The sequence below is a fragment of the Grus americana genome, chromosome 3 (assembly GCF_028858705.1).
Source record: "Grus americana isolate bGruAme1 chromosome 3, bGruAme1.mat, whole genome shotgun sequence".
NCBI lineage: Eukaryota > Metazoa > Chordata > Aves > Gruiformes > Gruidae > Grus > Grus americana.
The window spans coordinates 78,040,193-78,068,143 of NC_072854.1; the positions used below are offsets into that span (position 1 = coordinate 78,040,193).

The 27,951-nt window shown below is 39.1% G+C and overlaps 1 protein-coding gene across 3 annotated transcripts; it reads right to left on the minus strand.

The window, feature by feature from the left end:
- On the minus strand, positions 1-27,914 carry RNASET2 (ribonuclease T2). 3 transcript variants are annotated; one of them, XM_054820234.1, is made up of 10 exons: positions 27,667-27,914; positions 24,226-24,330; positions 21,861-21,927; positions 15,762-15,817; positions 14,774-14,831; positions 13,909-13,979; positions 8,269-8,382; positions 5,982-6,027; positions 5,692-5,766; positions 1-3,241 (listed from the first exon to the last, which is right to left on the minus strand). In XM_054820234.1, the coding sequence occupies exons 2-10, from the start codon at positions 24,312-24,314 to the stop codon at positions 3,050-3,052; spliced, it is 768 nt and encodes a 255-aa protein (XP_054676209.1). In that variant the 5' UTR covers positions 24,315-24,330; positions 27,667-27,914; the 3' UTR covers positions 1-3,049. The 3 variants fall into 3 exon arrangements, with proteins under 3 accessions (XP_054676209.1, XP_054676210.1, XP_054676211.1); XM_054820235.1 differs by lacking the exon at positions 27,667-27,914 and adding an exon at positions 26,839-26,985; XM_054820236.1 differs by lacking the exon at positions 27,667-27,914 and adding an exon at positions 26,751-26,796.
- Positions 27,915-27,951: the final 37 nt, after the last annotated feature.

The window sequence follows — 27,951 nt, forward strand, 5'->3', positions numbered from 1 at the left end:
GTCATACATAATGTTTTATTGCTACTATACTAAATTAATCATAGCAAATTAAAATATTTAATGTGTAATAATGCTGTTACAATAAAAAGAATGAGGGTGTGTTTTGGTTAAGGCAAATGCCATACCTCAGGTACGTCCCTTTAAACAGGACTTCAGAGTCTGTGAGGTTATTTTTAGCCAAGCTTGACTTAGCATTCATCAGTCATTTTTTACGCAGTTGCAGGTTGTTGTTTTACATGCTGCTGACTTTGCTGCCTCCCTCCCTTCCTCTCTCTCTGAGATTATGCTAGTTTCGCCTCAAAGTTTTTAAACTTATCTCTCTCACATTTCTTGCATTTGAAGATGAGGCTGAAAAACACATGGAAGCCACACGACCTACTCTACTGCAGAGGTTGGTCATTTCTGACTTGTCTGTACCTACTGACTCTACTTGGCAAGAGTCACCTTTACCTTTGAGCCTCACGCTGTGACGGTCATTAGTGTCTGTGTCACTGCCTTGTAAGCTACGTAGTTGCAGTTGTTTGCTTTAAGTTAATGCATTACACTTGAACTGCAGAGAACTCATACTGTGTATTTTGTCTCCCTAAGCATTATTTGGCTTTATGAAAGAAAATATAATTTATACTGCAATTAAAAAAAATTAATCAGACTATTGATTTGAGCTTCCATTAAGCATATGTCTGTGCAAGAACCAATGCTACCATTGCTTCCAAGTTTGAACTTTTCTTCTAACTGTGAAGAGGACCAAGGAATTAAAACAATTGCAGAAAAACAGGCAAACCCAACAATCACTCATTTGACAGTACAGCACGTTGCTGTAGATTTCATGGAATTTTTTATACTGCACCTGCTCATCCAAGGTAGCAATATTTATGATGAGATTTGAGAAGCCTGTTGTTCTAATTAAGGATTGCGTTCATAACCAAAGTGGTGACTGAAATGCACTGAGCAAGTTCTTCATGAGATGGTCTGCTGGTAGTTACCAACCTCCGTTTCCACTTCCCTCACTGCTGACTAGCTTAACGGGCAAGGACATGGCACTGCACTTGGAGAACTTTGAAAGGAAAAGGAGAACAAGGGACTTCACCAAACAACAAAAAAAGTCCAAACCGTTAAAAAAATAGCACAATTTTGAGGAAAAGGTGAGTCTTGCTTCTTTAAAAAAAAATACAAACTTATGATGGAAATTGTTAATTAATGTTCATTCTAAGTTGCTTGCATTCTATGTAGTCCACTTAAAACCTATGCACCATCTAAGTACTATTTGAAAGAGTTAGAGAGTTTAAAAAAAGTACATGAGGCTTGAGCTGCTCCTTTGCAGGGAAATGCATTTTTCCCCAACAAGTGTTTGTTTTCTTTAGGCTAAGACAATTTGTGTAATTAGAAGGAAAAAAAATATTTGTGATCTCAAAAAAGATTCCACAAAACCAAGTACATTCTAGTCTTTTCAAGCATTTTATTTCAGTCTCCCTACTTTTTCTTGCTTAGAAAATGGCAGAAATGGGAGAATGAAGAATTGTGATTCTTCTGGTCATGTTCAACATGAACTGAACATGCCATGGCTACCATAAAAACACTAGATCTGATTACCATTAGTATACTAATATAGCATTAGCATACCTTAGTATATTCCTCCTCTCAGAAAGGAATACAAATTTTGAAAGAGAAGCCCTTGCTCTACTGAAAGATCATACTAATTTCTTAGCTGTTAAAATAAATAAATATCCAAGTTTCTGAAGAAAGGACTAAAAAACTGACAGCATTCTGGAAAAGCAATGTAACAGAACCTTAAATGAAAGGTGGTAGAGAAACAGGGACAGTCAAAAACAAGAGTAAGTGTGAATGGTTTCTAAACCCCAACAGACATATCAAATGTGTTCCTAATACCACATTTCATGTTTTCACACTAATATTCTTCTAACAGATGGTTCCTTGAACCACAATTGTCTTTCAAAGAAAGACAATTTGAGATGTATCAACACAGCACTGTGTAGAGGATGTCATCCAAATTTGGTCCCCTTTGGAAACATCCAACTTTGTGGCATGTTATTAATTATTATGGGATAGACATGCACTATTGCTAACATTAGTACTTTTCACTGAAAATCCTGTAGTATTTACTGTTTCACCTATAAAAACCTGTTTTTTGGAATAAAGTGATTATCTGACAATCTCATTTTTAAATAAAAGTGCAGGCACTGACACTTGTGTGGTAATGCTAAATGTTCAAACACAACAAAAAATTAGTAACAACGTATTTCTAGGGCCTAACATTTTCCTTTACTAGCAAGTAAGTTTTAAGATTGGTTGTTCTTCAAGACTGTATGGAGCTACTGCAGAAAAATCAAAGAATAGGTAAGGCTAGAAAATACAGTCTTGCTGGGGTCATTTAGGCAGAAGTGCCAAAACCTGGTGAACATTGCTTCATTCACTAAGAAGTTACACAAAAGTTGTCATCTTTGGTCTGCCGTGATCTCTGAGTGAGGAAAGGTTTAATGCCTCAGAGGACGTGGCACTTGTGGAGAGCAAGTTTAGGAAAGGCAGTGGGTATTATGTCTGGAAAAGGATCTCCAGACAGGTCTCGAAGCTCTTTTGTTTACCACATTTTCTTCTCAAGAAATTGTCATCTCAGAGAGACAAGCATCCTTTCAAAACAAAGAATGACTTAATTTCCCTGACTCACTAGCAAAAACCAAAACCGGCTAAAGTGGCAGACTTAACTGCAAGTGAAACTAAGAAGTCACAGTTCTCTTTTGAACATTGATTCAAACTACAAGCAAGCCAAAAAGTCCAGGTAAAGCTGTAAACCAGATTCTGATCCCATCAGTATCGGAGCCACAATTCCATACTTCAGCGTGTGCAACTGATATTACAATGTGGATCATTCTCCTTTAATGGCAAAAGTGTGTTTTCCAGCAGAAATCTTCACAGCACACCTGTGATATGGACAGGGCTTTGTAATATTGCTAAGCCAAGACTGCTTTCCAAAGTATAATGCTTAAGGGTTTGGGTTTTGTTGCTGTTTAAAGTTTTTCAAACTTTTATGGCTTCATTTGTTATCTTGGACCTGTGAAGGATAATAGGTTGGTAGAGTATCACTGCAGACAGACAGCTCCTCAGTTCCAAGCTTCCAGTCAGCTTGCGTCAGGTCGGATTCACCCTTCAGCGCTGTGCAGTTTCTCAGCTGCAGTTCTTTGGTGAAACAGAATTCAATCTGACCAATTGTTTGTGCTTTTTCACCCTAGAAAAATGAGGGATGAGATCAGCTTGATAAGGAGAATAAATAAATTTTTCAGATATATTGCCTTATCTATAGAATACGGTAGTGCTTATTTGTGTATTTGCCACCTGAACAATGTGAAGGACATGAGTACCAGAAGCATCCACTCTGAACAGCTTATAGTACATACTTGTCTTTAAGGAGCAAGCAGAAAAGGAAATGCATTCCAACAACATAATTCAGTAACAATTTGGGAAATCTGCCTAACTAGTCTCATTATGAAATACTGTGACACAGATTATCTTCGCATTTATCTCAACTGCACAATACAAAGAAGCTGTTCACCTTAACGATGAGTTCTCACTGAACTCTCTGTATATTGAAGGGCATGTGTGTCTTGAAAGCCACATTTCACCAACTCTTTTGTAGCAGGACAGGAACTGGGGCAAAGAAAATTCTCCAAAAAGGAGAAAAGAACTTTATTATAGCTTTTACTGAAAAGAATATAGGAACAAGCTGTCAAAAGTAGCAGAAATGTCATTTTTTGACTACAGGACAGACTAGGAAGAATAATATTGACCATAAGGCAGGCAGGCATAGAATCCTTTCATGTGAGGAAGAAGATTATAGAAAATCCCCCAAAATGCTCAGGTGTGACAAAGTGCATGTGGAAAAATGGTTTTGAAACCACTAAGCAGAACAAAAATATGTGTACAAGACAAAAATAACTGTGGTGGGTGCTGGGTCTTTTGGTTTTGTTTTTTGTATTTTTTGGGGTTTGCTGCTGCTGTTTTTGTTTGTTTTTAAAGAAACCTAATAATACAGCAAGTGTGTAATACATTTTGAGCAAAGGACCCCCATAATGTACTTCAGGCATCGACAAGGCTGGAACTCCGAAAAGGGCTATTTTTAAATAACTGGGGTATACTTTTTCCTTTCTATTACCCATTAGTTTCAGCTATTAAGCACAGGAGATTCAAGCTGTAAATTACTTTCACATAATTTGAGCAGTATCCCAATTGTACCAAAAGCAATGGCAGAACTACAGTGAACAGAGCTGGCAACTGGGGTTTGTGTTAGCTCTGCATTTCTTCAACATCAAGAGATGAGTGAATGTGCAATCCACATTCAACTCCTATTCCTCTGTCGCTTAAAGTAACATAAAAATACGTTTTAAAAATAATTGTAACCTAGGATTCTTTTTCATGTGAAGAAACATCTGAGTATAAAAACCTCAGAGCACTACTAAAGCAAATGAGCTTCAACACGCAAGCTATTAAACTCCAACAGCAACTATATCTTGGCAAGTTTTCATAAAATTGTCATCTGTGTATGGGCAATAACTCCTGTCAAGTGATTTGTAGTAAACCACTTCTATCAAGCTGAGATAGTAACGAACCACTTGTAACAGGGAAAGCTATCTTGTGGGCTCGTTTTTTTGCTTTCTTTTTGAATAAAAGCAAAGCAAGCTAGCTGAAAAAGGAAAGAAACAACTATGCAGCCTACCCATGTAATTGTTCAGAATACTATTTTGTTCCTTCAAAGGTATTTATGGTTCAGACATCATGACCTGTATTTTATGCTATAACACACTGTCTCTGTGTACCACATTGTCTACTGCATCATGATTCACAGTACCAATCATTGGCAAGGAAAAGTAGAAAGAAATGGAAATTTTAGACACCATTGGCTCAAAAGAAAAGACTACAGTCATCCTGAACAGTGATGCTCAAAATTTTGTACTGCTTTAGGTAGGGGGTTTTGAGAACAACCTCAGAGACAAGCTTCTGAACTGCTTTATTTCTGAAGGATTCTGTCTATTGAGTAACTTCTTAATGCAGAATACATGAGCCATGCCCAGTGAGGGGAAGACTGCTGTTGAGAGGCAGTACCCTCGTCAAGTCCAACAGTCACTGGCTCCATTCAGCTCACTCCTGTTGGTTCTAGTAATTTGCTGCATGGCACTTAAGCTTTAGCAGGAGTGGAAAGTACTCAGCTACAGCAATACCTCTAGTGTGGCAGTTACAGCACTCATGCAGGAGATGCAGGTTCAACTCTTTTAAGACAGAGAGACCTTTAAAACTCAGTCTCCCACTTTCTGGGTAAGTATGCTAATGGCAAAGTTACTAGGTAAAGAATGGACGCTTCCTCCACTAACACTATTTCTGCATTAGGAAAAGGCTGTGGCAACAGTAACACAAGCTGAACTCAGCGCTGCCAGTTTGTAAGCAGTGTTTTTATGAACTCAGTTCCAAGAATGGAGCAATATCTAATCTGCAGAGAGCTGTATACACAAGGAACGCCCAGACCTAAGTTTCACCTTGCTGAAGATTTTTCACTCTAATTTTGCTTTTGTTTTTTGATAAAAAGTGCTCTTTAAAAAAAAAGTTGTTGTTGTTTTGTTTGTTTTTCTGTTTTGAGGGGTTTGGGGAGAGCGTGTGTGTGCATGTGTCTGTGTTTGGGGTTTTTACCTCTTCTGGAGGAAGACATTGGATCTTTGGCGTTACACCATAAAATCTTGTAAGAGCTTCCTTTATGGCAGTCATCTGAAAAATTAAAAAGCTTATATAAATTAATAAGTCACTAGAACATCTTCCAACAGCTCCCACGCTTGTTAAGCTCATGAAAACTTTTAGATAAAGCACAACCTTAAAGAACTATACAATTAAAAAAGATCATTTATTCTCTAGAAATTACTTGACTCCTGCTGAAAAAAAAAGTACACACACATGATTTTGTTTTATAAAAGATTGCCTCTTACCTGGTAATATGAGCTGCTTGGCTTTATCCCAGCTTTCAGGAGACAACTGAAAGAAAGATAAAACATTTTTCCATGGTTCCCATATGCAAACATAACTTCATAATCATAGGTAAACAGATCTTAGTGAGACCTTGGCAAGCACTACAATGACGGGAAGCAAGGGAAACTTGTCTTCCATACTCTGCCAGGCCCAGGAAAGATTCCCCTTTTCTGAAAGGCCACTTCCCATCCAACTTGGCAGGGCCAGGAAGAACCCCCTCCCCCACCTTAATCTGAGGCGTTGGGAGAGTCAGGTCTTCAGGCACAGTTAGGGGAAAGGACAAATTTACTGTTATTTGCTGGATCTTCAGAATGCTCCTCTGAGTGCCAGGTGGGGCATGCAGTTTAAGTGCCTCCTTTCCCCTGCCTTGAGCCATACCCCTGGAGGGGAGGGAGGCTGGCTTGTGAGGCTGCTCTAGGCACCCTCACTTTCTAACACAGGGTGGGCTTGCTGGGGTGGGAGACGCACAGCACACTGGGAGAGGGACGTGGTGTGTGGGTCTGGATCAACATCAAGGCAGAAACGTTTCCTAGTGAATATGTTTTTGAAGAGGAAAGGTTGTTCATGTAAGAGAAACAAGGTAAATCTCAAGAACTTCTAGCCTATATACCCCTTCCTTTAGATTCAGTTCTGAGGCAAGTCCACACTTTCAAACTGACAACAAGACTCAGGACCCAAATAGGTGCCAAGTCTCTAAGTCCCGGTTTCTTCCATAAGGAGTGCGAACATTCTGCATCTCGCGGGATTTAATCCATGAGTGCCGATAATGCTTGACATTTCCAAGGTCAGGTTCTGCACAGGGGAGATTTAACTCAGTTGACTAAAAGTCTTGCTGTTTGTCATAGTTATTTGACGCGGGATATAAGGAAGCCAAAACCAGATGACGTTCTTCCATTCTTACAGAAGCCTGCATGATGTCCTCTTTATAATAATTTCCTTTTTGGAAACAATCTTCTAATCACTAACACTACTTTTTCTCATTCAAGTATAAATGAAATACAATGAGAACATTAGCAGTCTTTATTCTTTTCAGTAAAGATTAATTTAATTATGTTCATTCTTACAATGGAGAATATGTTCTGAGCAATTAATTTCAACATGTTTCACTCTCTATTCTTTTTCGATGTTACACCTGCTGATACAGAGGCACATAATTGGTCACTGTGCCATCTGTAAAATGTTTTAGTCACACCATCACAGCTACTTAGGTAATTGACTTATTAGAAATTATTAATTTTAACACTACATATGACATGCTCTTAAGCACTGCGTCTATAAAACTTAGTCAGAGTTTTCTCAGACACCTACAAAATAGGAGGAGGGGTGGGAGAAAGACATATTTCCTTTGTGCAAAGCGAATTAAGACTTTGTTAGAAGATTGCTTGGACAAGACAGACAGAACACAGACAGGATTTTTAATTTTATTTTTTTTTCAAGATCTGTTTCTAGATACAAAAGAACTTATTTCCTCTCTCAGATACTGTCATCTTATACAGAGACAATTCACAGTCAACAAATTTGAGTCAAACATTCTCCCACCCATAACAAGCACTGATCAGGAAAGGACTCTGGTTTTCTGGCATTCACCTACAGCCAGAATGAGTACATACAGTGCTTGGACTAGCCACAACATTCCCATCAAGATTTTCTATCTGGAATGGCCAGTGCTTTGGGACCATGAGGAAGAATCACCCCTAGGACAAAGCAAGAGTGTCATGTTGGGAGTTATCTGAAAAGGACAGCATAGGGCTGTCCGCAGCACTGAACATGGCCCTTCCGGACATCCTCTCTTGCTGTTACCTCTGGGCCCTTTCCCAGGATGTTCTGCATGATTTTGCCTGCAGCTTGGCCCTTCCTCTGAGCAGAGCACTGTCTTTTCTATGAACAAGTGTTTGGGCCTCCGTATGACTCAGAAGTTCGGGGGTTTTTGTCAGTTGATTTAGAAGTTTACAGGTACCACCATAGCTTTTGGTAGTGAGATACAGCTGAACAGCTTCTCAAAATTTACTGGCTCATATTGTCTAAAATGATGCTGCAAAGAACGCTGCTGGCTTACCACTCTAAAGTGACCAGAGACATGTTTCTCAGAGTAGACAACCCTTCCTCTGAATACCAGTACTAAAAATAATTTATGCTCTTTTTTCCTCTGCCATCAGATTTCTTTTTTTTTTTTTTTTTTTAGGCTAGATTTAAAACTTTTAGAAACTGTTTGAAATAAAAGCCAGACCACCAAGTTCATTTACGCACCTGTTAAGATCAACATGCTGGTAGAGTTCTAAGGCTTTACCGAAGTATTTCTTCTGAGAATTAAGGACCTGAAGCGTGGCTGCGCAAGTGCCGTGTTTATCCCACTCATGCTTCCTATAGAAGGAAAGCAAAATTTAGGTTTTAGAAGACATTCTCTGCAGATGTGCTGCACAAGATACCCAATATACTTAAATCAAGTGTCTGAAAGGCCACCTGTGCGAAGTAGGACACTGTACTCAAAAAATACTGCACATGCAAAAAGCAAAACTAAGAAAGATCACTCCCGCCATTTCAATTACAGCAACATCTATATATTTTTCCAGTAGAATCATTTACCAAGAAATTTTGGACCTATAAGGAGAGTAAGGGAAAAGCTCAAGAAGTCCCTCATTATGATTTGTAACATCAGACTAAGAAAAAATTCTTTCAGACAATAAGTTGTGTTAAAATATAGGAATTAATTGGCATGAACATTAGCAGCTGCAAAAGAGACTTTTGAAATTCATGTAAGAGCTGTAGAACATAAAGGAGAGGATGGTCTAATGTTTTGGATATTATTATAGACCTGAGACATTCAGAATCAGTATTGTTTTCCTATAAATTATATATATATGAATTTGTACAAAAGTCATTTATAGTTCATCCCATCACCTATTATCCCACCAAAGGGATAACACTCTTTTCCACTCCCACTGCCACAATCAGCTATCTTTTTAAGACTGAACATCGCAAGGTGAGGAGATAAGATAGACACCAATGTGGAATAAACCATTACTTCCTTCCAAAGCTGACTAAGAGAACTTTTGTGTCACAGAGTGTGACAAAACTTTATCAAGCCAAAAGCGCTGTTCAGGTAGTTCTTTAGATTGTTAGGCCAAACTATTTGGGTGTTTGCGGGGGGGGGGGGGGGTTAGCTGTCTCCTTTGTATCAGCTTGTTTTTGAAATAATTAAATGAAGGAAGTTATGAAGTAAATATGTATCATGCTCTTATGATACAAAGGTCTCTCAATGTATTACAAAGAGATGTTTGGAGGTCAGAAACATAAGCATTTGCCTAGAAAACAAATATTTCTAAGCTTTGTATAAGTTTTAGTGGAGTCTTATGTTAAACGTACTTTCAAAGCACTAAAAATTTTTCAAAACTGAAGGGACTAACTGTTACTTTGGGTGGAACAGTGAAACTGCACAAGTTGCTAAGACAAGACTGTTGCCTCAACTATTACTTTGGCCTGCAGTAGCATTTTTATAGGCCTACTTTCAAGTCTCGCTTCTATTCCACCATCAAGTCTTCCAATACCAAGGAACAGAGTGCAAAATAAAGTAATTCTTGCAATTTTATGGCAGACAAACTCAAATATAACACAAAATAAGGCAAAACTCAAAATATATTTCTATCAATTCTAAAGTCTAGTGAAAGACTAAACAGTATAAACTTTAATAAGATCACCTGTGGATTTGGGGGGTGTCTTTTTTTTTGTTTTTCTTCTTTCTTTTCAAATTTTCACAAGCCACTTCTATTAAATAGGTATCAATTCAGTGGACGTACACAAGAAGTTATCTAATCATAAATTCCTGCCACTACCACAGCATTCCCTGACCTTATGATGCCTTAAGTACTTCACGGAAAAGCAGAGACGCACAAGGACAACTGTTATTCACTTGAAAGCCTGCCTTTGAATTGTCCATTCATATGAAAACCTTCAGATTTTTCTTAAGGAATGAAAACACTTTAAAAGAAGTTATGTTTGTACCTAGAGAAACTTTTACACTACTTCTGAACAGAGAATGAATAAAGCAACTGTGGCATTAAGAGATTTGAGGCAGGGGAGAAAATGTGTTACTAGAAGATTTTCACTATATGTTCCCAAATTTAGCCTTGTAGAGAGTTCTCATCTTGGCTGTAACACTCAACTCAACTGCATGTCAAGTGAATTGTTTACTGCCTGGAGGAATCTACTTTACATGGGCCAAAAAGCAGATTTCCTGGCATGAGATTTAAAATTACTGATAAAAAAAGAGACCACAGTTTTAAAGAAAATGGAAGCTCTTTTCGGGGTAAATTTAGCAAGCGATATTGAGCAGTTAGTTTGAACCAGAAGTAGACAACAGTCAAATCCAAAGGGCTACTGGAACAGCAGTAAGCTGGAGGCAAGGCTTTGCATGTAGGATGACAATTGTTCCTCAGAGAATATACGCATGCATGTGCGTAAAACTAATGGTAAAGTGTTGTGCCTGTCTTTTGAAGGTTTTCAGTAGTACTTGTAAGTGTCCTGGTGTTTCCAGAAAGGAGGCAGAAAAAGGGCCAAAGATCTGATGGTGATCAAAAACCATACTATTGCTAACATGGAACTGCTACTGGAGTGGTTTGGTCCAGTTCGCACTGATCACAGGGCCCAGGCAATGCGGCTGTGGGGATCCCAAGCAAAGATACACAGAGCTACCCACAGACAGTGCGTATGCATCATCAGATTCAGTAAGCCAAGAATACACCAAGCTCGAGTTTTTTTAATCAGTTCTGTGAGCTTCCAGAATAGAGAGCTACTGTAGACTCACTAACAAACAATGACTGAAACTTTAAGATGACACTCTTGATGGGGTTTACTTTGTTTTGCAGCACAGTCATATGAAAGAAAAAAAAAAAAACTAATGCAGATACAGCTAATTCTGACCATTCAGCAGAAGCATGTGAAATTTCACCTTCACCTCTTCCATTTAAACACAAACTGAAGCAGTTAGGAAATAAAGAAGCTGCAGGTACCAGGGAATAACATAAAATAATCTGTTTAGAAATCCAAAGAATTAATGGCTCAATGTTATTCAATGAGACACATTATCCTTCACCTAGACCACAATAAGACAAGGTAATTCTACTTGAGCCTCAGCTCGCAGCTGGGTAGCATGTGGATACAGAACATAGCTGCCTGTACTCATGAAGGTCACCTATCCTTCCGTACCTCTCGTACTCATGAGCTAGGCAGTAGCGCACAGCACATACACTAGCTGTCAAGAACTTGGCTGAACATTTTTTCCTCCTTGTAGGACACAAGCACTTTGGCAGGCACACAGGAGTGGGGCTTACAGCACTAGATTGGGTTCCACTACATAATTTGTCCTTCTCTACCATTTTCTCTATGGTACTGCTAAGGATAAATGTTACACTTGCATACCTCAAAGCAAAGTCCCACAAATGAAGTCTTAGGTGGCTGCAGAAATGCAAAGGAATGAAATTGATACAACTCAGCAGTGTGCAAAGGAACCTCAAAAGAGATTTTGCTTCCTGATACGTACAGCAAGGACAGAGCTCCCCCAAGCACAAAGTCACACAGATGTGAAAGAAAGTCAGGAGCATATCAGCTGGGTCCAAGGATTACAGAAGCCACCCAACTCAAAGACTGGCTCATTATTAAGGTAGAAAAAAAGAAAATCTGTAAAACACATCTGCAAATGCTGCCCACAAAATGCAGAAGATTAGGGACACCCAGGCGTCCTATAGGCTAAACACTGATTCGTTCTTCTGTATTGTATGTATAAATTAATCCTGAAGGGAATTCTCTTGGTCAACCAAACAAAAAAACCCCCACTACTATAAAAGGGATGGTTTCAGTTAATAAATTTTGAGATACAAAGCACACATAACGCTTTGTCCTGTATTAAGGTATTCTGTCCTGTCCAGTTCCAACTCTTGGGTGGCAACTATTGCAGTTCGTAAGTTAACAAGGTGAACAGAGATGTGCAATTACCTTTACAGAAGCACCCTCAGTCATCCTAAAATCACCAGGAAGACTCCTTACTTCCCCTTTTAAGCCAAGGGTACAGTTAGAGGTAAAGCCAGAAAGAAACATACTACACAATTATAGCAATCTTGGAAAAACACCAATGAGATATGCTCAGATATTGAATATCCATTTTGCTTGTCACTGCTCATGCTCTTTACCCAATTAAGATGCCTTTAGTCTACAACAATGAAAACTGAATAGTCAGGTTTGCTTTCAGATTCTTATTTCTGCTTTATTGGGATTTTTAAACTATAGAGAATTTTTTTTAATTAAGTAAATACAGTATTTTAACTGAAGAAAGATGTACAACAGGATCTTACTGGCTCTCAGTTGGCTTAAAAGCTCAACATTTACAAAATCGGCAGTTAGAGCTGCCAATTACAATGCACTTGTCACCTTCCTGAAAGGGAGTGAATTACTCTGTCAATCAAAATATCAGTTACAGTGTTATAACCTGACTTTGGTATTGCTTTTATGGTATTTCTGATTCTATTTCCAGGTATTGAAATAAGTGCTATTTGCTAGGCTTGAACTGGAAGGGAAAAGGTTTTGATTGTATCTGTTCATACCTGCTGCCTAACAGAATATCTCTGTTAGCAAAATAAGGACTAGTATGCACCTATTTTTATGAACAGGTAGGTGGTCAAGGCATGGGAGGTGCTAGATTGACAACACATTTTTCTTATTCTAATTCCACAAATAGTTTAAGGTGGCATAAACTCGTACTACCACAGAAAGCAGTAGTCATGCTCTCCCCAGCACAGTGCAAGAACAGAGGAGTGAAGGGAGGAAAAAAATGAGACCACCACTTTTGAAATTTACAAGTTTAGGTTGCCGTAAGACACTTGTGGAGCCAGTTTAAGATTCTGAGGACAAGTATCTTCTGTAGAGCAAGGACAAGACTGAGAGAGATGTATGGTCCCTTCAAAGCTTTTCCCTAGTGACACAAGGAGGAAACAGTCATCCAAGCCAAAGGAAAACTTATGGGTACTTATAGTTGAGATGGCCTTAAATGCTACTGCCTCTAGCTATGTGCTCTGCTTTTTATCTGATGTTACTGCTTTCACTGTAGGTCTAGAAGAACAAATTGCATATCCATACTTTGGCTGATGCAGCTCATAGCTCAGCAAATAACTTGAATGGCCACCAATTTTGGTTTAAATAATGCACTCTAGCTGAAGCCTGTGCAAACTCAAATACCACCCACACCAGTCTTTGGCCCAAGTATCTGATTATTCAGAAGCAGAGAAACATGGAAAAGGAGGAAAAGAGTACTGGTGTCAGGGGAGATCAAAACCTCCTTCTCCCTTCCCGTGAGCCAAGTAGGTCAATCTCTAAATAAATTCTCAGCTCTGAATTTAGGCTGCCAGGAAAGTAAGTAAAAAGAGAGAATTCTGTAGAGAAGTGGCTAAGATGATCCAACGCATCCTATTTTTCCATTTCCTCCTCTGTGAGGAAGCCCAAAACGAAAAGTCTCTCAAGGCCAGCAGCACTGCAAAGCTAGCTAGGTAAAGAGGCCTGGAAGCTGCTCTTGCAGCTAACTGTGACATCCCAGGAGTGCTACTGCTGTTCAGATTTAATGTGTCAACAGCAGCTGCTTCTCCTCCCCGGGGGAAAAGGGAGGAAACACATCCTCTGTCTAAGTTTCATTTCTCCAAAACCTCAGCATAGCCCTCTTCAAAAGCTGCATTTTACAGGTGCTCTAACGAGAAAACAGATTTATTGTGTAAATGACTGACAATACACACTTTCAGTGGCCTCCTGCTTCTCATGCACATTTCCTCAACTGAAGAAGTCTAACTCAGATTTTTTTTTTAATAAAATAATATCCAAAATACTTTTCAGGGTTTTTATTGTACTCACCAAAACTGGGTGCGATTTAGAGATGAATGAAGCACATCAGGCCAATAGCGTCTCATGTCTGACATAAGATCCTAAAAATATAACAACTAATAAATGCACTTACAGTGTTGAAAAGCTATTTCTTACACAATCTACATAGATTGACACATTTTCTAGAACAAAAGCCTCACTTTCAACATCCCCAATTGAAACATTCAGTCACAGAAAAAGAAAAGGTCCTTTCCCCCAATATTCTAAAGATGCTGTTGATGAAGGTACAAGAATGTAAAGACCTGAATGTACCAATACCAACATACTGCCTCAAAGTTAAGATTTTCCTTCAACTGTTCCTGCAGAAGTTGTTCAATCATGCAGCTTGTTGCATTTGTCAGCTCAAGCCTCCTATCCCCGTTTACAACACATTTGAATGAAATATGGATTTTTTTTTTTAATTAAAAAAAAAAGAATAAAAATGGACCAACACCCTGGGAGAAAAACACACAGAAAAATGTACTCTTCTGTGTTCTGGCTTTGCAGTAGAAAAAGGAAGAGAGAACGCGGACTGACTGTAACCTCTTTCACAGGTACTTTTTGCCACTGCAGATGACCACCTATATTCTCTAGATTTTTTTAAGGAGGATGTGGCTGAATGAGTCAAACCACATGTCTACAAAATCAAGTAGAAACAGCTACTAATGATCACAAGCACTGCAGTTTCAAGTAGCAGTAGAAGCATCTAATGAACTTGGAGTCCTTAAAAGAACATACCTCTCAGCAAACATTAAGAATGATACATTATAAGCTACAGATTTTGCATATAGGATTTGCAAAAGTAATTGCACTCAGGTCTGCTTGGTACAACTGTTTTTTTGTTTTAAATACATACCTTAATCTCGGTGACATTGAAATGCCACGTTCTATTACACTCTTCAGTTTTGTCAGGCCTAGGGAAGCAAAATAAAAATGAAAAAAGATGTCTCCTAAATCACTAATGGTAACCAACAGCATTCTATACTATATCATTAGCCTAAATTTTAAATAGGCAAGATTATAGCTTGAGATTTTATTTAAAAATGCAAGTAACCCATCACCAGCTACAGTGTTTTAGAAATAAAAATTCAATACATTAATTACAGCCAAAACATTTCCCATGCAGAGGCTCTTTGTTAGGCCCTCCAGTCCCTCTTACTCTGTGTAAAAGATATACAGGTGGGAGTAAATGATATGGAAGGGTCTTGCACATGATGTCACTAATGACACTGATGTCCTTAACCACTGCACCAAGTGATGATTCTGCAAGTACCCCGAAGACAGTCATTGGAAATCTAAACATAATGCTATTCACCTTTCCAGGACACACAGCTTAAACTCCCGTACTGATTTTTTCCCTGTATTTGTCAGGAAAACCTTTGAATTGCTGCTATTGGCACCAATTCCAGTCAGTTGATTCCTCTGAAGCAAATTACTTTTTCCTGTACTTGTGCAATGTTTGTGCTGAGTTAAGACACTTAAAGCCACAAGCAGTCATGAGACATTAACAAATTCTGTGTACTCAAGGAGAGGAGGGGAAAAAAAAAAAGAGGGGAAACTATATTTTTCTTTCTGTTTGAGAACATTACTGATCTTATAAGGAGATGTATAAATAAAATGCTCATGTGGCAAGAGGATTTCAGGACCTCAGTAAGTCATGAGATACAGAAGTGTCTGTCAGTTTTATATCAAACCATAGGGTTTTGATTTCCAACAAACTGAACACTTTTGTTTCAAGGAATCAAAACCAGATAGATTGATCCCTCAAAAAAACCACTAAACATCCTGGTACAAAACTTGATTTTTCCTTTCCAGGCTGAAATAAAAACACTCTATGATCATACCACAGTCCATGGATTGTCCAGTACTCTGGAGGGTCTTGACAATCATTAGCGCTCATCTGTGGAAAACAAAAATACAGAATATTTGTTATATGTGTTCTGGGATAATGGTTCAGAGGCAAAAAATGAAAGCTCATTCACTGGTGGGTCTCAGGCTCTAGTGAGAAAACTTTTGCTTGCCCCAGTCAGGAACTGGTGAACTCCAGTTACTTGAAGCCATCCTGGATCATGTGCCACCTAGCAGAAACCAACTGACATTAAAATTTTGAAGGAGAATCAGGGGGCATCCTGAACAGGCAACATAAAAAGACAAAGGACAGGTTCTCAGGTAATAGAAAGTAGCCTGATCCATGTTAAATGAATGGAGCTAACTCTGCATTTATCATATTCCAGGTGGCAGCTCTCTGTATTTTTCTCATCATCAGATCTTTTCAAGGAGTGCAGAGCTATTAAAAAACATCAAAATAAACTATAATATTAGACAATCAAACAACCATCTTTGAGCATCCAGGAGTAGTTTTGTTGTTGTATTAAAAGACAGATACAAAGAAGGGATGAAATAGGTTGCTTATTCCAAGTAAAATGATCGGAATGTATTTTTAAGTATTTTGACTTGAGCGACAAGGGAATGGAAAGAAGAAGAAAGACTATATGCATTCCTACCAAAAAAAAGCCCCCAGTCAAAACTTTTGATAATGCAGGAGAAACAGCCTACATATCAATTATTGTTTAAAGCAGAGTATGTCTTCCTGAACAAAACAAAACATATCCATGTTCACACATCACAGAATACAATTACTGTATTTTCCCAGATTATTCTACTTAGTAATTATGGCTCTTTTTACCAAACACTTTTTGCCATTAAATAACAACCTCCTCAGATTTTATTTTCCTATAATAATAGCTTTCCTTTTCAGCTCTGCATCTTGTCTTAATTATGCCACAATGCCTTTTATATGATGACAGAGCAAGAGCAGAGCAGAGCGAGGCCTGTAATCTCCCTAATTGCCTTCCACATGCCACAGGCCAGTGGCAGCAAAACTGCAAGCTCTGTAAGACTTGCTTGTTCTGTGCCCATTTCCTTCCTCTCTTCTCTGGCCACCGATAATAAAAGCAATTAAACCCAGCAACAGCTTTTTTCCTGAAAGGAATATTTTCAACAAACACACACACTGCAAATGCCTAAACAATATTGCTCCTGTCATGACACAAGCTTTGTGGAGCTGAAAGAGTTCAGCTATCCAGCACAAAATACAGCAAACTGATAGCCAGCAGCTAATGCATCATTCCCTGGGAAACAACCTCACAGCTAACTAGGCTGCTCAGCCAAGGGTGGTAACGAGAACAGTGCAATTGTGCTCCTTATCCAATCTTCAACTGCAGTTCTCAAACATGCTAAAGGAAAGCTCAGAGTATTTTAAATTTTGAATCAGTTCTTCCCTATTGTGGCACTAACCTTATTAGCAGTTTCTTCTACACATTTCATCAGGCTGCTCGGGCTACACTGTGTGCTGGCAGAACTGGGAGGTCAATCATAGAATCTTTAAGGTTGGAAAAGACCTCTAGGATTATCAAGTCCAACCATCAACCCAACACCACCATGTCTACTAGACCATGTCCTGAAGCATGTCTACATGCTTTTTGAGCACCTCCAGGGACGGTGACTCCACCACCTCTCTGGGGAGCCTGTTCCAATGTCTGACCACCCTTTCAGAGAAGAAATTTTTCCTAATATCCAACCTAAACCTCCCCTGGAGCAATTTGAGGCCATTTTCTCTTGTCCTATCACTTGTTGCTTGGGAGAAGAGACCAACACCCACCTGGCTACACCCTCCTTTCAGGTAGTTGTAGAGAGCAACAAGGTCTCCCCTCAGCCTTCTCTTCTCCAGACTAAACAAACCCAGTTCCCTCAGCCTCAGTCATTCCTCGTACGACTTGTGCTCCAGACCCTTCACCAGCTTTGTTGCCCTTCTCTGGACACGCTCCAGCACCTCAATGTCTTTCTTGTAGCGAGGGGCCCAAAACTGAACACAGTACTTGAGGTGCGGCCTCACCAGAGCTCAGTACAGGGGGACAATCACTTCCCTAGTCCTGCTGGCCACACTATTCCTGACGCAAGCCAGGATGCTGTTGGCCAATGTAACCTACAACGCATTAGTTCACACTTTGGCCAGCTTCATTCACCCTCCTTTTTAATTCTAGCCATAGTATTTTTCCAATGTTCATTTTAAATCAATATCATAAAATGAGCAAACGCTATTCTGAGAAGCTGGTTACCCCTGTTGCTTCTGCAAAAACACTTCTTGTCAACCTTCCTGTTTATCATGTATTGATTGCTGAAGGATTAATTCAACCTCAAGCAATTGTTGACTTGAAACAGAGTAACAAACATGTATTTTCAAGTAGGCATTGGACCCCAGAAAGCCTTCTGTATCTAGATTAATTTGAAAAAAGAACATTGTTTTCTCCTGTTTTAAAGCAATCTGATAATCAAACCAATCCAAATTAACCATACATGATCTGTAACATGGAGAAAAGCACCAGAGAGCCTTTACAGCACCCACCATGCTGAGAGAGAATGCCGCAGCAGAGAGATTAGCCTATTTGTAATAGCAAGACATGGCACAAACAGCAGCTGCTAGAAGCATGGGAGCTCCTTTCACCTCTGACATGCTGAAAAGCAGAACACCATCAAACTTGCACAGAAGTGTTACCAGTAGAGCTGCACAAGTTACAAATCCCTTGGTATAACAGCTTGTACATAGGAGAGGGTAGTGCTACCGGATCACATACAGACACCCCAAGTTTAAATAAAAAGTCAGCTTCTGGAAAGTGAAATATTTAATCCTGCTCTCCCTTTCAACCACCCTGTTTAAGAAGGCCACTGGTTTAATTAAGATCAATTTTAAGTGCTATTTTGTAATGAAACATCGTAACTGCTGTGAAAAATCCTTGCTTTTGAAACTGTGGAGAGAGTTCATCTCTTCCATTTCTCTCCCCCAAACAGGCTGTAATTATTCCCCTTCCTCCTTACACCCATCCCCTGGGGTAAAACCAATCAATAAATGAGGTTGCTGAAAAAATTTGGGAGGAGGGAAATAAAAGAAATTTACTTCTTGTTGAACACCTCTCTAGCATGAGCTGGTAAGCTAAAACCTTTCATGTGTTTATCCTTACAGAAGATAAACATCTGAACTGGACCTTACTCACAGAGAAGTTGGAGGCATAGATTAAAGTTATTTTATGAGTTACATGGACGTTTAGGAAAAAATTTCTTTTGTTCCGAAACAGCATATGTCAAGAGCTGGACTCACCTTGACACACTTGGCTTAACATACAAAGAAATAAAAGTATCCCTTTTATCTAAGAAACTTTTTGATCTAATGCTAGATCACAATAGTGTACTGCCCTCACCTTAGTCACTTTAATTCTTTCTATATTATGTAACTACTTCTACTTTTACCAAAAAAACCTGAAAAAATAGTGTTTCTATTCTTCCTTTAAGCCTTTGCTATAAAATTATTACCAAAGCCTGAAATTAGGAAAACCTTTTTGTCTCATATTTAAATAAATAAATAAAAATATTTCACCTGCTGCTTAACACTACATTCAAACTTGAATTCAGGCTGTTCTGTTCACCAGCCTATTGTGTTGTCCTTTCTTCGACTCTTTCATTTGATCAGCACATATGTGCAGTAAAAGGCAGATCATGGCAGGGTTTAGTACCTATTTCTTTATCATCCTTCTCATTCTCAACAGAGGAGGAACTGAATAGCCTACAAACTTGCATCGGGTTTTCCCCATTTCACAAGGAAACACCCACAAAAGATTTTCTCTTTTTGCAATCTCCAAGATGCAAAAGCTGCAGTAATATTTCTCTTTTTAAGTTCTTGAATTAAAGATCTTCATAACTCCATAAAAGGGAAGGGGGAAAGTCTGTCTTCTTGCCATTGAGTTGCTCCTATTTCCACCTAACGGGATTCACATTAATTTGTGACCAGAAAGTTTAAATACGACATGAATTAGCCACATGAAGTTCAATAAATTGCATCACAGGTACAATTTATTAAGGGAACACTAAATTCATAATCACTTGAAGTTTCTGAGTTTAGTTTGGACATCTTTGTAGAAGACATAGTCACTTTAGGTCAATTACATGATACTGGAATTTCTAATCACATGATGTGGAAGAATATCTCTCTTCCTCCTTCACCTTTTCACTGCAGCAGTCACTAGTTAAGTCCTGGGGTTAATATTGCTTCCACAATGCTCACTGTTTTATTTTAAAAGGTTAATTTAGAAGATATGATTACAAAACACTTACTTTCCAGTTTAATTGTGCTGAGCACAGTATTAAAAAGCACCAGCTGAACACATACAGTTTAAAGCACAGGAAGAGCTGGGAGATAGGTATTCTCAAATTTCTGGCATGCTGAATTTGGGAACTCCTCTTACACTAACAAAAAGAAAGCTGTTATGGGACTACAGTTGAGATTCTGCTTCTTCATATGACTCAGTGATGTGAAACTGGGCAAAAAGTCACTTAATATGATTTTAATTTCACCTTTTTTTTTTCCCCACTCCTTTGGAATGCTTCTGTCCACCTCTTACTACAGAAGATCATAAGAAATCAACAAAGTGTAAGAAAGCTTACATTTTCTGATGCTTAATATCTTCAATTATTCATTACAATTTCACTGTAATTTTATAAAGGTTATTTGTCAATTTAGTACTACCTTGGAATTAAGAGTAGTAGCCAGCATGAATATACAGTGGGAAAACACGTTGGCAGGGGTTTTTTGTTTGGTTGGTTTGTGGGGGGTTTTATGTTTGATTGGATTTTTTTAATTTTTAATTGTTTGCATCTCATTCATGTAAGCAAGGGCTTGCACTGCTACTGACTCTGAACACCCACTTGTGCCAGGCACTACAAACTCCTAGGACACCAACATCTCTGCTTGAAGTCAGTAACAGTGGTGTTTACTCAACAGAAAATCAGACACAAATTGCATCAAATCTGCCCTTACTACCCTTCAGAAACAGGCAAACAAACAAAACCACAGAACAGTGGCTACTTCTCAGCTAGTCATGCACATCGGAGTTTTGTTATTGGTACTTCCCCTCCACATTTAACTAACGTAAAGTACATCTACTTTTCCTCAGATATTTAGGCAGTATGTAACTTTTGCTGCTACTGCTTTTATATGTATTTCCAGAAAGAGGAATGAAAACAAAAAAGTACCTAAAGCACAAAAAAAATAAGACTGTAATATTGTAACAAATAAACCTAAGTCTCCCAGAATTGTGACCTTTTTGGCTCCAGAGCCAAACTGAAGCTGAAACTTCTCTAATATGCACAGGGTTCTTCATCCTTGTGTCAGTAAATCTGGTCACATCTTCCATTTTGAAGTACAGCATATTTTTAACTTGGCTGTATGAGAAGAAGCCTTCGAGTACTTCCAGCACAGGAAAAATGTTCTACTTATCAGATGGTAGTAGGTATTTAATAGCAAAAGGGACATAAGTAGTACACCTCTTAGGTGTGCTTTTGACAGACATATGTTGGAAGGTTGGGTTCATTTTTGGTTCCCACCCCTCAAATACAGAAATGCTCAGAGACACCTGCCATAACAGCTTTATAGTTCTCTTTTTACCAACTGAATCCGTATTTGATGACATCATTAAAACGCTGGAACCAACATTAAAAAGCTAAAACTTGCTGTGCAGCAGACAATTCAAGTACTAATCTGCTGTCTTCAGTCAGACAAGGCAGGCAAATCTCCTTACACAGTCTGGTGAAAGTCTGGGATTAAGTTTACAACTAACAAGACATCACAAAATATGCAACAAGCAATTAAGGCCTAGTGTATAGTACGTCCTACATTGACTACTATATCTGAAACAATCCTGTTTTGTTTACTGCTACTCTGGAGTGCAGGGGAAATAGCAAAAGTTGCATCAAGATCAGCAAAACCGTTATAAAGATACAAGGGCATAAGCAAGATCAAATGCACGATGGGCTTCATTGATTCTGTTTTTAAAGATTTATTGCCCGAGGCTACCTTTGTCAGGATAAAACAGAACAAAACACAAAAATCTCACCTTACATACAGTCACTGGCCAATGATGAGCAAGATACAGCTTTTTCCAGGTATGAGGGTGGTTCTCACTGGAGAAAGACAGATAAATCTGTTTTTCCTCAAGCATTTTAAAAAGAGCAACACCTTCAGCCAGCAGCACAATGCTTACTAGTATAACGCATTGGTTTTAGAGCTGGTGGTTGTTTACAGCTTCCACCGCAATATTTGAGAACTCCAAACGCAGCAGGACCAAACTAACAAATCATATAGAGACAACATATTCAGAAACCTGCTAATATCCCCCATTGTTAAACAAATTCCACTCCTGGCATCCTATCTCCATATGCTTGCCATTTCTTAAATATGGAAGAAACATGCTGTTCTGATTTATATTTAGGAGAGTGCTTACTGGCAAGTTTTTACAACAATAATTAAAAAAAAAAAAAAAGATCTTTGTTTAGTATGTTAAGAATCTTCTAATTCTTCTTGATGAGTATATTAGCTGAAAAGAAGGCATACAACATTCTTAGAACTGCAACTACTCTTCTAAAGAAGACAGACTACAAACACAGGCAATATAGTTGACACTGCAGGAGATGCAATTTGATCTTACAAGTGTCTCCAACCTTTTAGATAAAAATTCAGAATAAAAAGTAAAGTAAAAAACATAAACCTCAAAAATGCTGACTTTATCATTTTATAGACATTTAATTCAAACACTACATTTCAAAAATGCTTACTATAAATTAAGTAATCTTTAAACATTTAATAAATAATCAAATTGTAACACAGTTTTAAGGTTACCTAAGGAAAAACTGAAGAGGGAATATCCTATTTTACAAATGCACTTGTGTTTCAAAGCGTCTTAGAATAAAGAGATCTGTAACTCACAGAGGCACCAATACTATCTTGCTCCTATGCCGGGGGTGGGGAGCTTAAAAATTTCGTACAAAAAGTGTTGGAAGCCTATATGATGTCTTTACTGCTTCTACAGAGGCACTTCCCAACAGTTTGGAGCAGACCAGTTCTGGATAAATTAGAAGTAGATAAAAAACCTGTTGCTTCAGACACTACGGCAGACATATTTAGCTATTAAGCAACCACACTAAGTGATTAAATAGAACACCAAGTGGGAAAATCAACAAAAACAGAACTGTAAATTGTTCAAACTGACAGCACTATGTGCGGTACTGTCAAAATAAACTGCTATTCTCCAGAAGCTAATAGCCACGTCCTTCGTTAGTGCTTGTCACAGGTCATATTAAAAAAAAAAATATGCAAGAAAGCTAACTATTCGCAACCTGAGGAAACAGGTATTCTCCCATGTTACATCACTTCTCAATTTTTTCCTCTAATTTGGCTATTTTGCAATGGCCACATTTTCTCTTAAGCATTCACACGTATCTGTGGTTTTTAAATAATTTAGCAGAATAGCTCTGGAACAATTCAGGCATAGCCACAATGAAAACTATTAACACTTCTAACTGGTCTTTACTGCTGCTGTGGAAACTTGAATAGAAGAATTCTATTAGTTAGTTTCCTTGCTTTAAAAAAATCCTTGCTTAGAAAAACACCATCTTTCATCTGTATTTGAAATAGCAGCTGAACTTCTGCAATGACAAATCTGCCAAAACAAGTTCTCCTAGAACATGCTTTTTGGCTAAGGATAGGTCAGAAAAATTTGTTTATTAAATAGAGCAAGATTTAGAAACTTAAGGTCAGAACTGGAATCCAAGGAAAGTCATTGTCAATACCTATCCAGCTTCAGTTTATCTCCTAATATAATGCAACAGGAATTTGAGCTGTTACCACAGAAGGGGGTGATCCGGGGCATGGGTTCCCCCATGGCCCATTGGTATTCAAGCTCAGGATTTGCCAAGTGCAACAAGCACCAAAAGGCTGTGCGGCACTGATACAGCCCCAGTTGGGATGCTGTACGAAAAGGAATTTAAAGTTATTGGAACTGAGAAAATAGCAATGAAAAAAAAAGATTAAAAAGTATACAGCGTAACAGTTGGTGCAATTCATGCCATAGGGATGATTCCAGTTTTTTGTTACAGGTTCCAAAATTATTTCTGATTTTTGTCATTACAACATCACAAGTCTAAATGATTCATTTAAAGTAAGACTGCAAGGTTTTTAAGTGCAATGTATGTAATCTGGTTTTCCCTCTTTTTTCATGCTGACACATTAATAAATGTAAAGCTTTTCTTAGGCATGACCCCCACTCCTCCAGTTAATGTAGATGCCTCATTTTACCAGTCACCTAAGGGAAGAATAACACATCAAAAATAGCACATCATAAAATAAGAAAATTTACTCTCATTAGAAGTTAAACTATTCTGCAGAAAGAACTGTCAGAGATTCCTTTTTAAAGCATAACTTACCTTTGAATGATTTTATCTGAAGTACACCAACAACATAATGTCATAGAAAACCAACCCAGAATCCAACAGCGCAGCTTTGCAGGCTTCATTTTGTTAATCAAATCGCTGTAAAAACGTGTTAAAAGAAGAAATCTGTTACTTATCCAATGCACTAAATTGCAAGTGTTAAAACGCAGAAAAGCAAAACTATCACAGCAACAGCAGGTAATATCAACTCTAGACTAGATGTACAATCACGGGTAAAATAAAGCTCTCTTTCAAGGCTGTACCTGATTCCATAACTTATTATGCTAATTTTCATAAACTGATGGCATCAAGGATGAGATCATGGTTTCCTTTTTTTTTTTCTTTACTTGCATACAGTCCCAATAGAGCCACTTTCCAATAAACAGAGATACCTAAATATTCTGTGCAACCATACTTCACATAATGTTAGACTCTACTTGTGGTCAGCTCGAACTCCCAAAGAAACTTTGAACTTAACATTGAAGATGCATGTTGGATTGACCAAGGCTGATGTTAGAAACCCACTGGAAGTAAAGTATGATGTTCAAGGATGAAATTCTCTTTAAATGCCAGTCAACTGCTAAACCGATGTTAACAAAAATGCTGCTAAAACCAGATTAGTTTCTACTCTTGTTATAAACCTGAGACAGCCTCTAGGAAACTATGCACTATCTGCCTACTACCTCGTGAACCCTAGAAATCAGGGAAAAACAAAAAATAAAAACAAACAACAAAAAACCCCCACAACCTCAAACAAATCAACTTCACTTTCACCAACAGGACATCCTTCACTTAGCACAGGTCAAAAAAACCCCAGCTGCCTCCTCTATCCGCCAGCCATTTCACAGCATTTCAAATGCTACCTCCTAGATGCCAGAAATAGATGTACACGCATGTATTTACATGCGATTATTAACACTTCACCAAACCTACTTTCCCACTTTCTCATTTTGAGAAGCCTAAAAAAAGCACAAGACGCTGCGTATAACTTACGTGCCCCTTCTAAGATCGCTCACTATACAAGTATACACACTATACAAGTATGCTATAAACAGCCTTTTTTTTGTGAAGGTTTTTAAATTAATCCTTTCTTGTAACAGTCAAATAAAGCCTGTTCTGGCACCAGTAAAGACATTGCTGATTCAGCCAACTGGTATAAGATGGCACGCATGAAGAAATATCTTTTTTTTCCATTGACTAAGTTGCAAAAAAGCATAAAGGCTTTATCTCCCTTACATTTGGTCAAATAATGACCAGAAACAGAGAGGTGCTTCAAAAAAACACTGCTATCAGAACAGTGGAATGTACCAATTTATTCTGCATGTTGCTCTGCCCCCTGAAACTGGAACATAGAGATAACAGAGACAGTCAGCAGATCTGAAAGCCCCCAACTGCTGACTTTTACATAACAAATTATTTATTTTTCCACTGATAAACTAAGGTTTTAGCTCAGAAGACAATATTGCAGCTATCATGACACTATCATGACAGACTGATTTACTTATTTGTCTGTGACATTGATGGTGGGAGGTGAAAAGTGCATCAATCTCACCTGAAAAGAACCCAAATGGGTGCACATTAAAGGGAATACACATCCAAATTAAAAACGAATTCCACAAATACAAGAAAGAAGATATTAACAAAACTTACACCAATTCTATTATAGTAAGAATAAACAAGGATTTCGTATCATGAGAATTAGTTATAAAAAAATGTCATAATGTTCCAGAAGACTTCATAATGAAGAAAACTTAAAACTTCAAAATTAAATATTCAAAGATACATAAAATCATTATTTGAAACTAGGCTATCAACTCATTTTCACTACAGATAAAATTCCAAAGAATAACAATAGCTGTGGAATGACTCTTGGTTCACAACACCTGGATACGAATGCACAACATGTGTGTGTGTTAGTAACCACGTCCGGACAAGGTTACTTTCAGCTATATCAGCATTGTTCAATGCTGGTATTAAAACTACCTGCCCAGGCTTATCAAGGACTACAGAGACTTTGTAATAAATAGTGATGAAATCTTCCTTTAAAACATTTACTATTGTTTGAATTCTAATATACCATCTTGAGGGGGGCTGCTGACATAGCATATGCTTCTTTTGGACACTAGCATCTAGTTACCTATATAATATGCCCCTTTTTTTTTTTTCTTTTAACAATTAGCTCGACTAATAAGCCCCACACTTATATAGAATTTCCTGGTTTACACTTTAGTTCAAGCATATAGACTCAGAGAACAGAGAAGAGGCTGCAGAAGAGCACTCAAGCATTAGTGAGAGGACTCCCACAGCTTACAGCATTGCACACACGTGGCTAAGTGTCGGCAACAACAGCCAGAGATGAGAATTAAAAGCACAAAAATGAACACCTAAGGTTTTGGTGCCACCTCAGAGGCAGCAGTACACACTACTTCTGCCACGAGTCAGACAGCCAAGTTACAAAGCTGTGTGCCGGAAGCATTAATTTAATTTATAAGAACACTGTTAGCTCCAGCAACCTTTACCTCCACAGCCCAGTCCCAGCTAACCATTCTTCCCAAGCCTGAGTGCTGTCTCAGCTACACCTTAAAGATTTTCAGATGCAATACTCACGGTCTACTGCCACAGCAAGGTTTTTTAGCAGAACTTTCTCACTACTTCTCTCACAAAGTACAATTCAAAGCAGAACTTTGTGGTTTTAGAGTTAGCCTGGCAGGAGCTCGGTGCTGTGCCCCGAGCTGTCCTTCCCTGCGCTGGGTTCCCGAGGAAGTCTTGTGCAAGGCTGCGCCTTGCTTTCTTCACGCACAAACTAACACACCGCTCTACTTTTAGCACAGTGTTGTAAGATTTAACTTCCTGACACCATAAAGCGCTTGCTCCAGATAAACAATCATCACGTTTTATTACAAAGGTATTTTTACAAATCGTAAAGCATGCAAGAGAGCAGAGAACTCAAAGCAGGACGCCTGCAAGTGACAGGAGGATGCCGAAGTTGATGACAAGTGTACAAAGGAAAACTAGAAAGACAGTTTTTCCAACTCTGGGAAATGCTGCAATTTCTTTGGCTGACTTTCGATTTGCTTCACGGGGAATTTAAGGCATAAGAAACGAAACCTGATACGATTTGAGACCTTACGAGTCCTGCACATCCCACCTAACTCCGTGCAAGTCAGTAACCTCACTGGAGGCAGCAGGCAAAAGAGCTTACACAGAGACATCTCGGGCAGGCCGAGCGCTACCTTCCCCCTACGCAGCCGCTGCCACCGCAGCGCGGCCACACGCGGGGCAGGAGGTGGGAAGAGGGAGCAGCAGGGACGCCGGACCAGAGGCCTTCAAACCCGACCTCCGCCACCTCCGAGCCGAAACCAGCCCCCACCTCACTTCACCTCACCTCAGCCCGCCGCTGCTTGGCCCTGCCCGGAACGTGCCGTCCCGCCTTACCTTCCGCCCGCACCTCCGGCCCTGTCCCGCAGGAGCTCCCCCACAGCCCGGGCCTCTCTCGAGGGCCGAGCACAGCACCACGCACCGACACACTGCCGGTAGGGCTGACCACAGACAACCCCCGCCTCGGAGAAGGCGGCGGGCGGGCGGGAGCAGTCGTGACCCAGCCACCACCCCCCGGGGTAGGCCCGCCCTCCCTGGCCCCTCCGTAAGGCCACACGGGGCGGGCTCTGTTTCCTGCCGTCAGCAGCTGTTCGGTGCGTGGCCGCTGCCCCGGACCCCCTG

Excerpts from the sequence above, each read along its gene's own strand:
- RNASET2 (XM_054820234.1), bottom strand. The coding sequence starts at position 24,314 with ATGAAGCCTGCAAAGCTGCGCTGTTGGATTCTGGGTTGGTTTTCTATG. Across the intron at positions 6,028-8,268 it reads CAGCATGTTGATCTTAACAG|TTGTCTCCTGAAAGCTGGGA; the intron begins GTGCGTAAATGA and ends TCTTTCTTTCAG. Across the intron at positions 3,242-5,691 it reads AATGTCTTCCTCCAGAAGAG|GGTGAAAAAGCACAAACAAT; the intron begins GTAAAAACCCCA and ends TCATTTTTCTAG.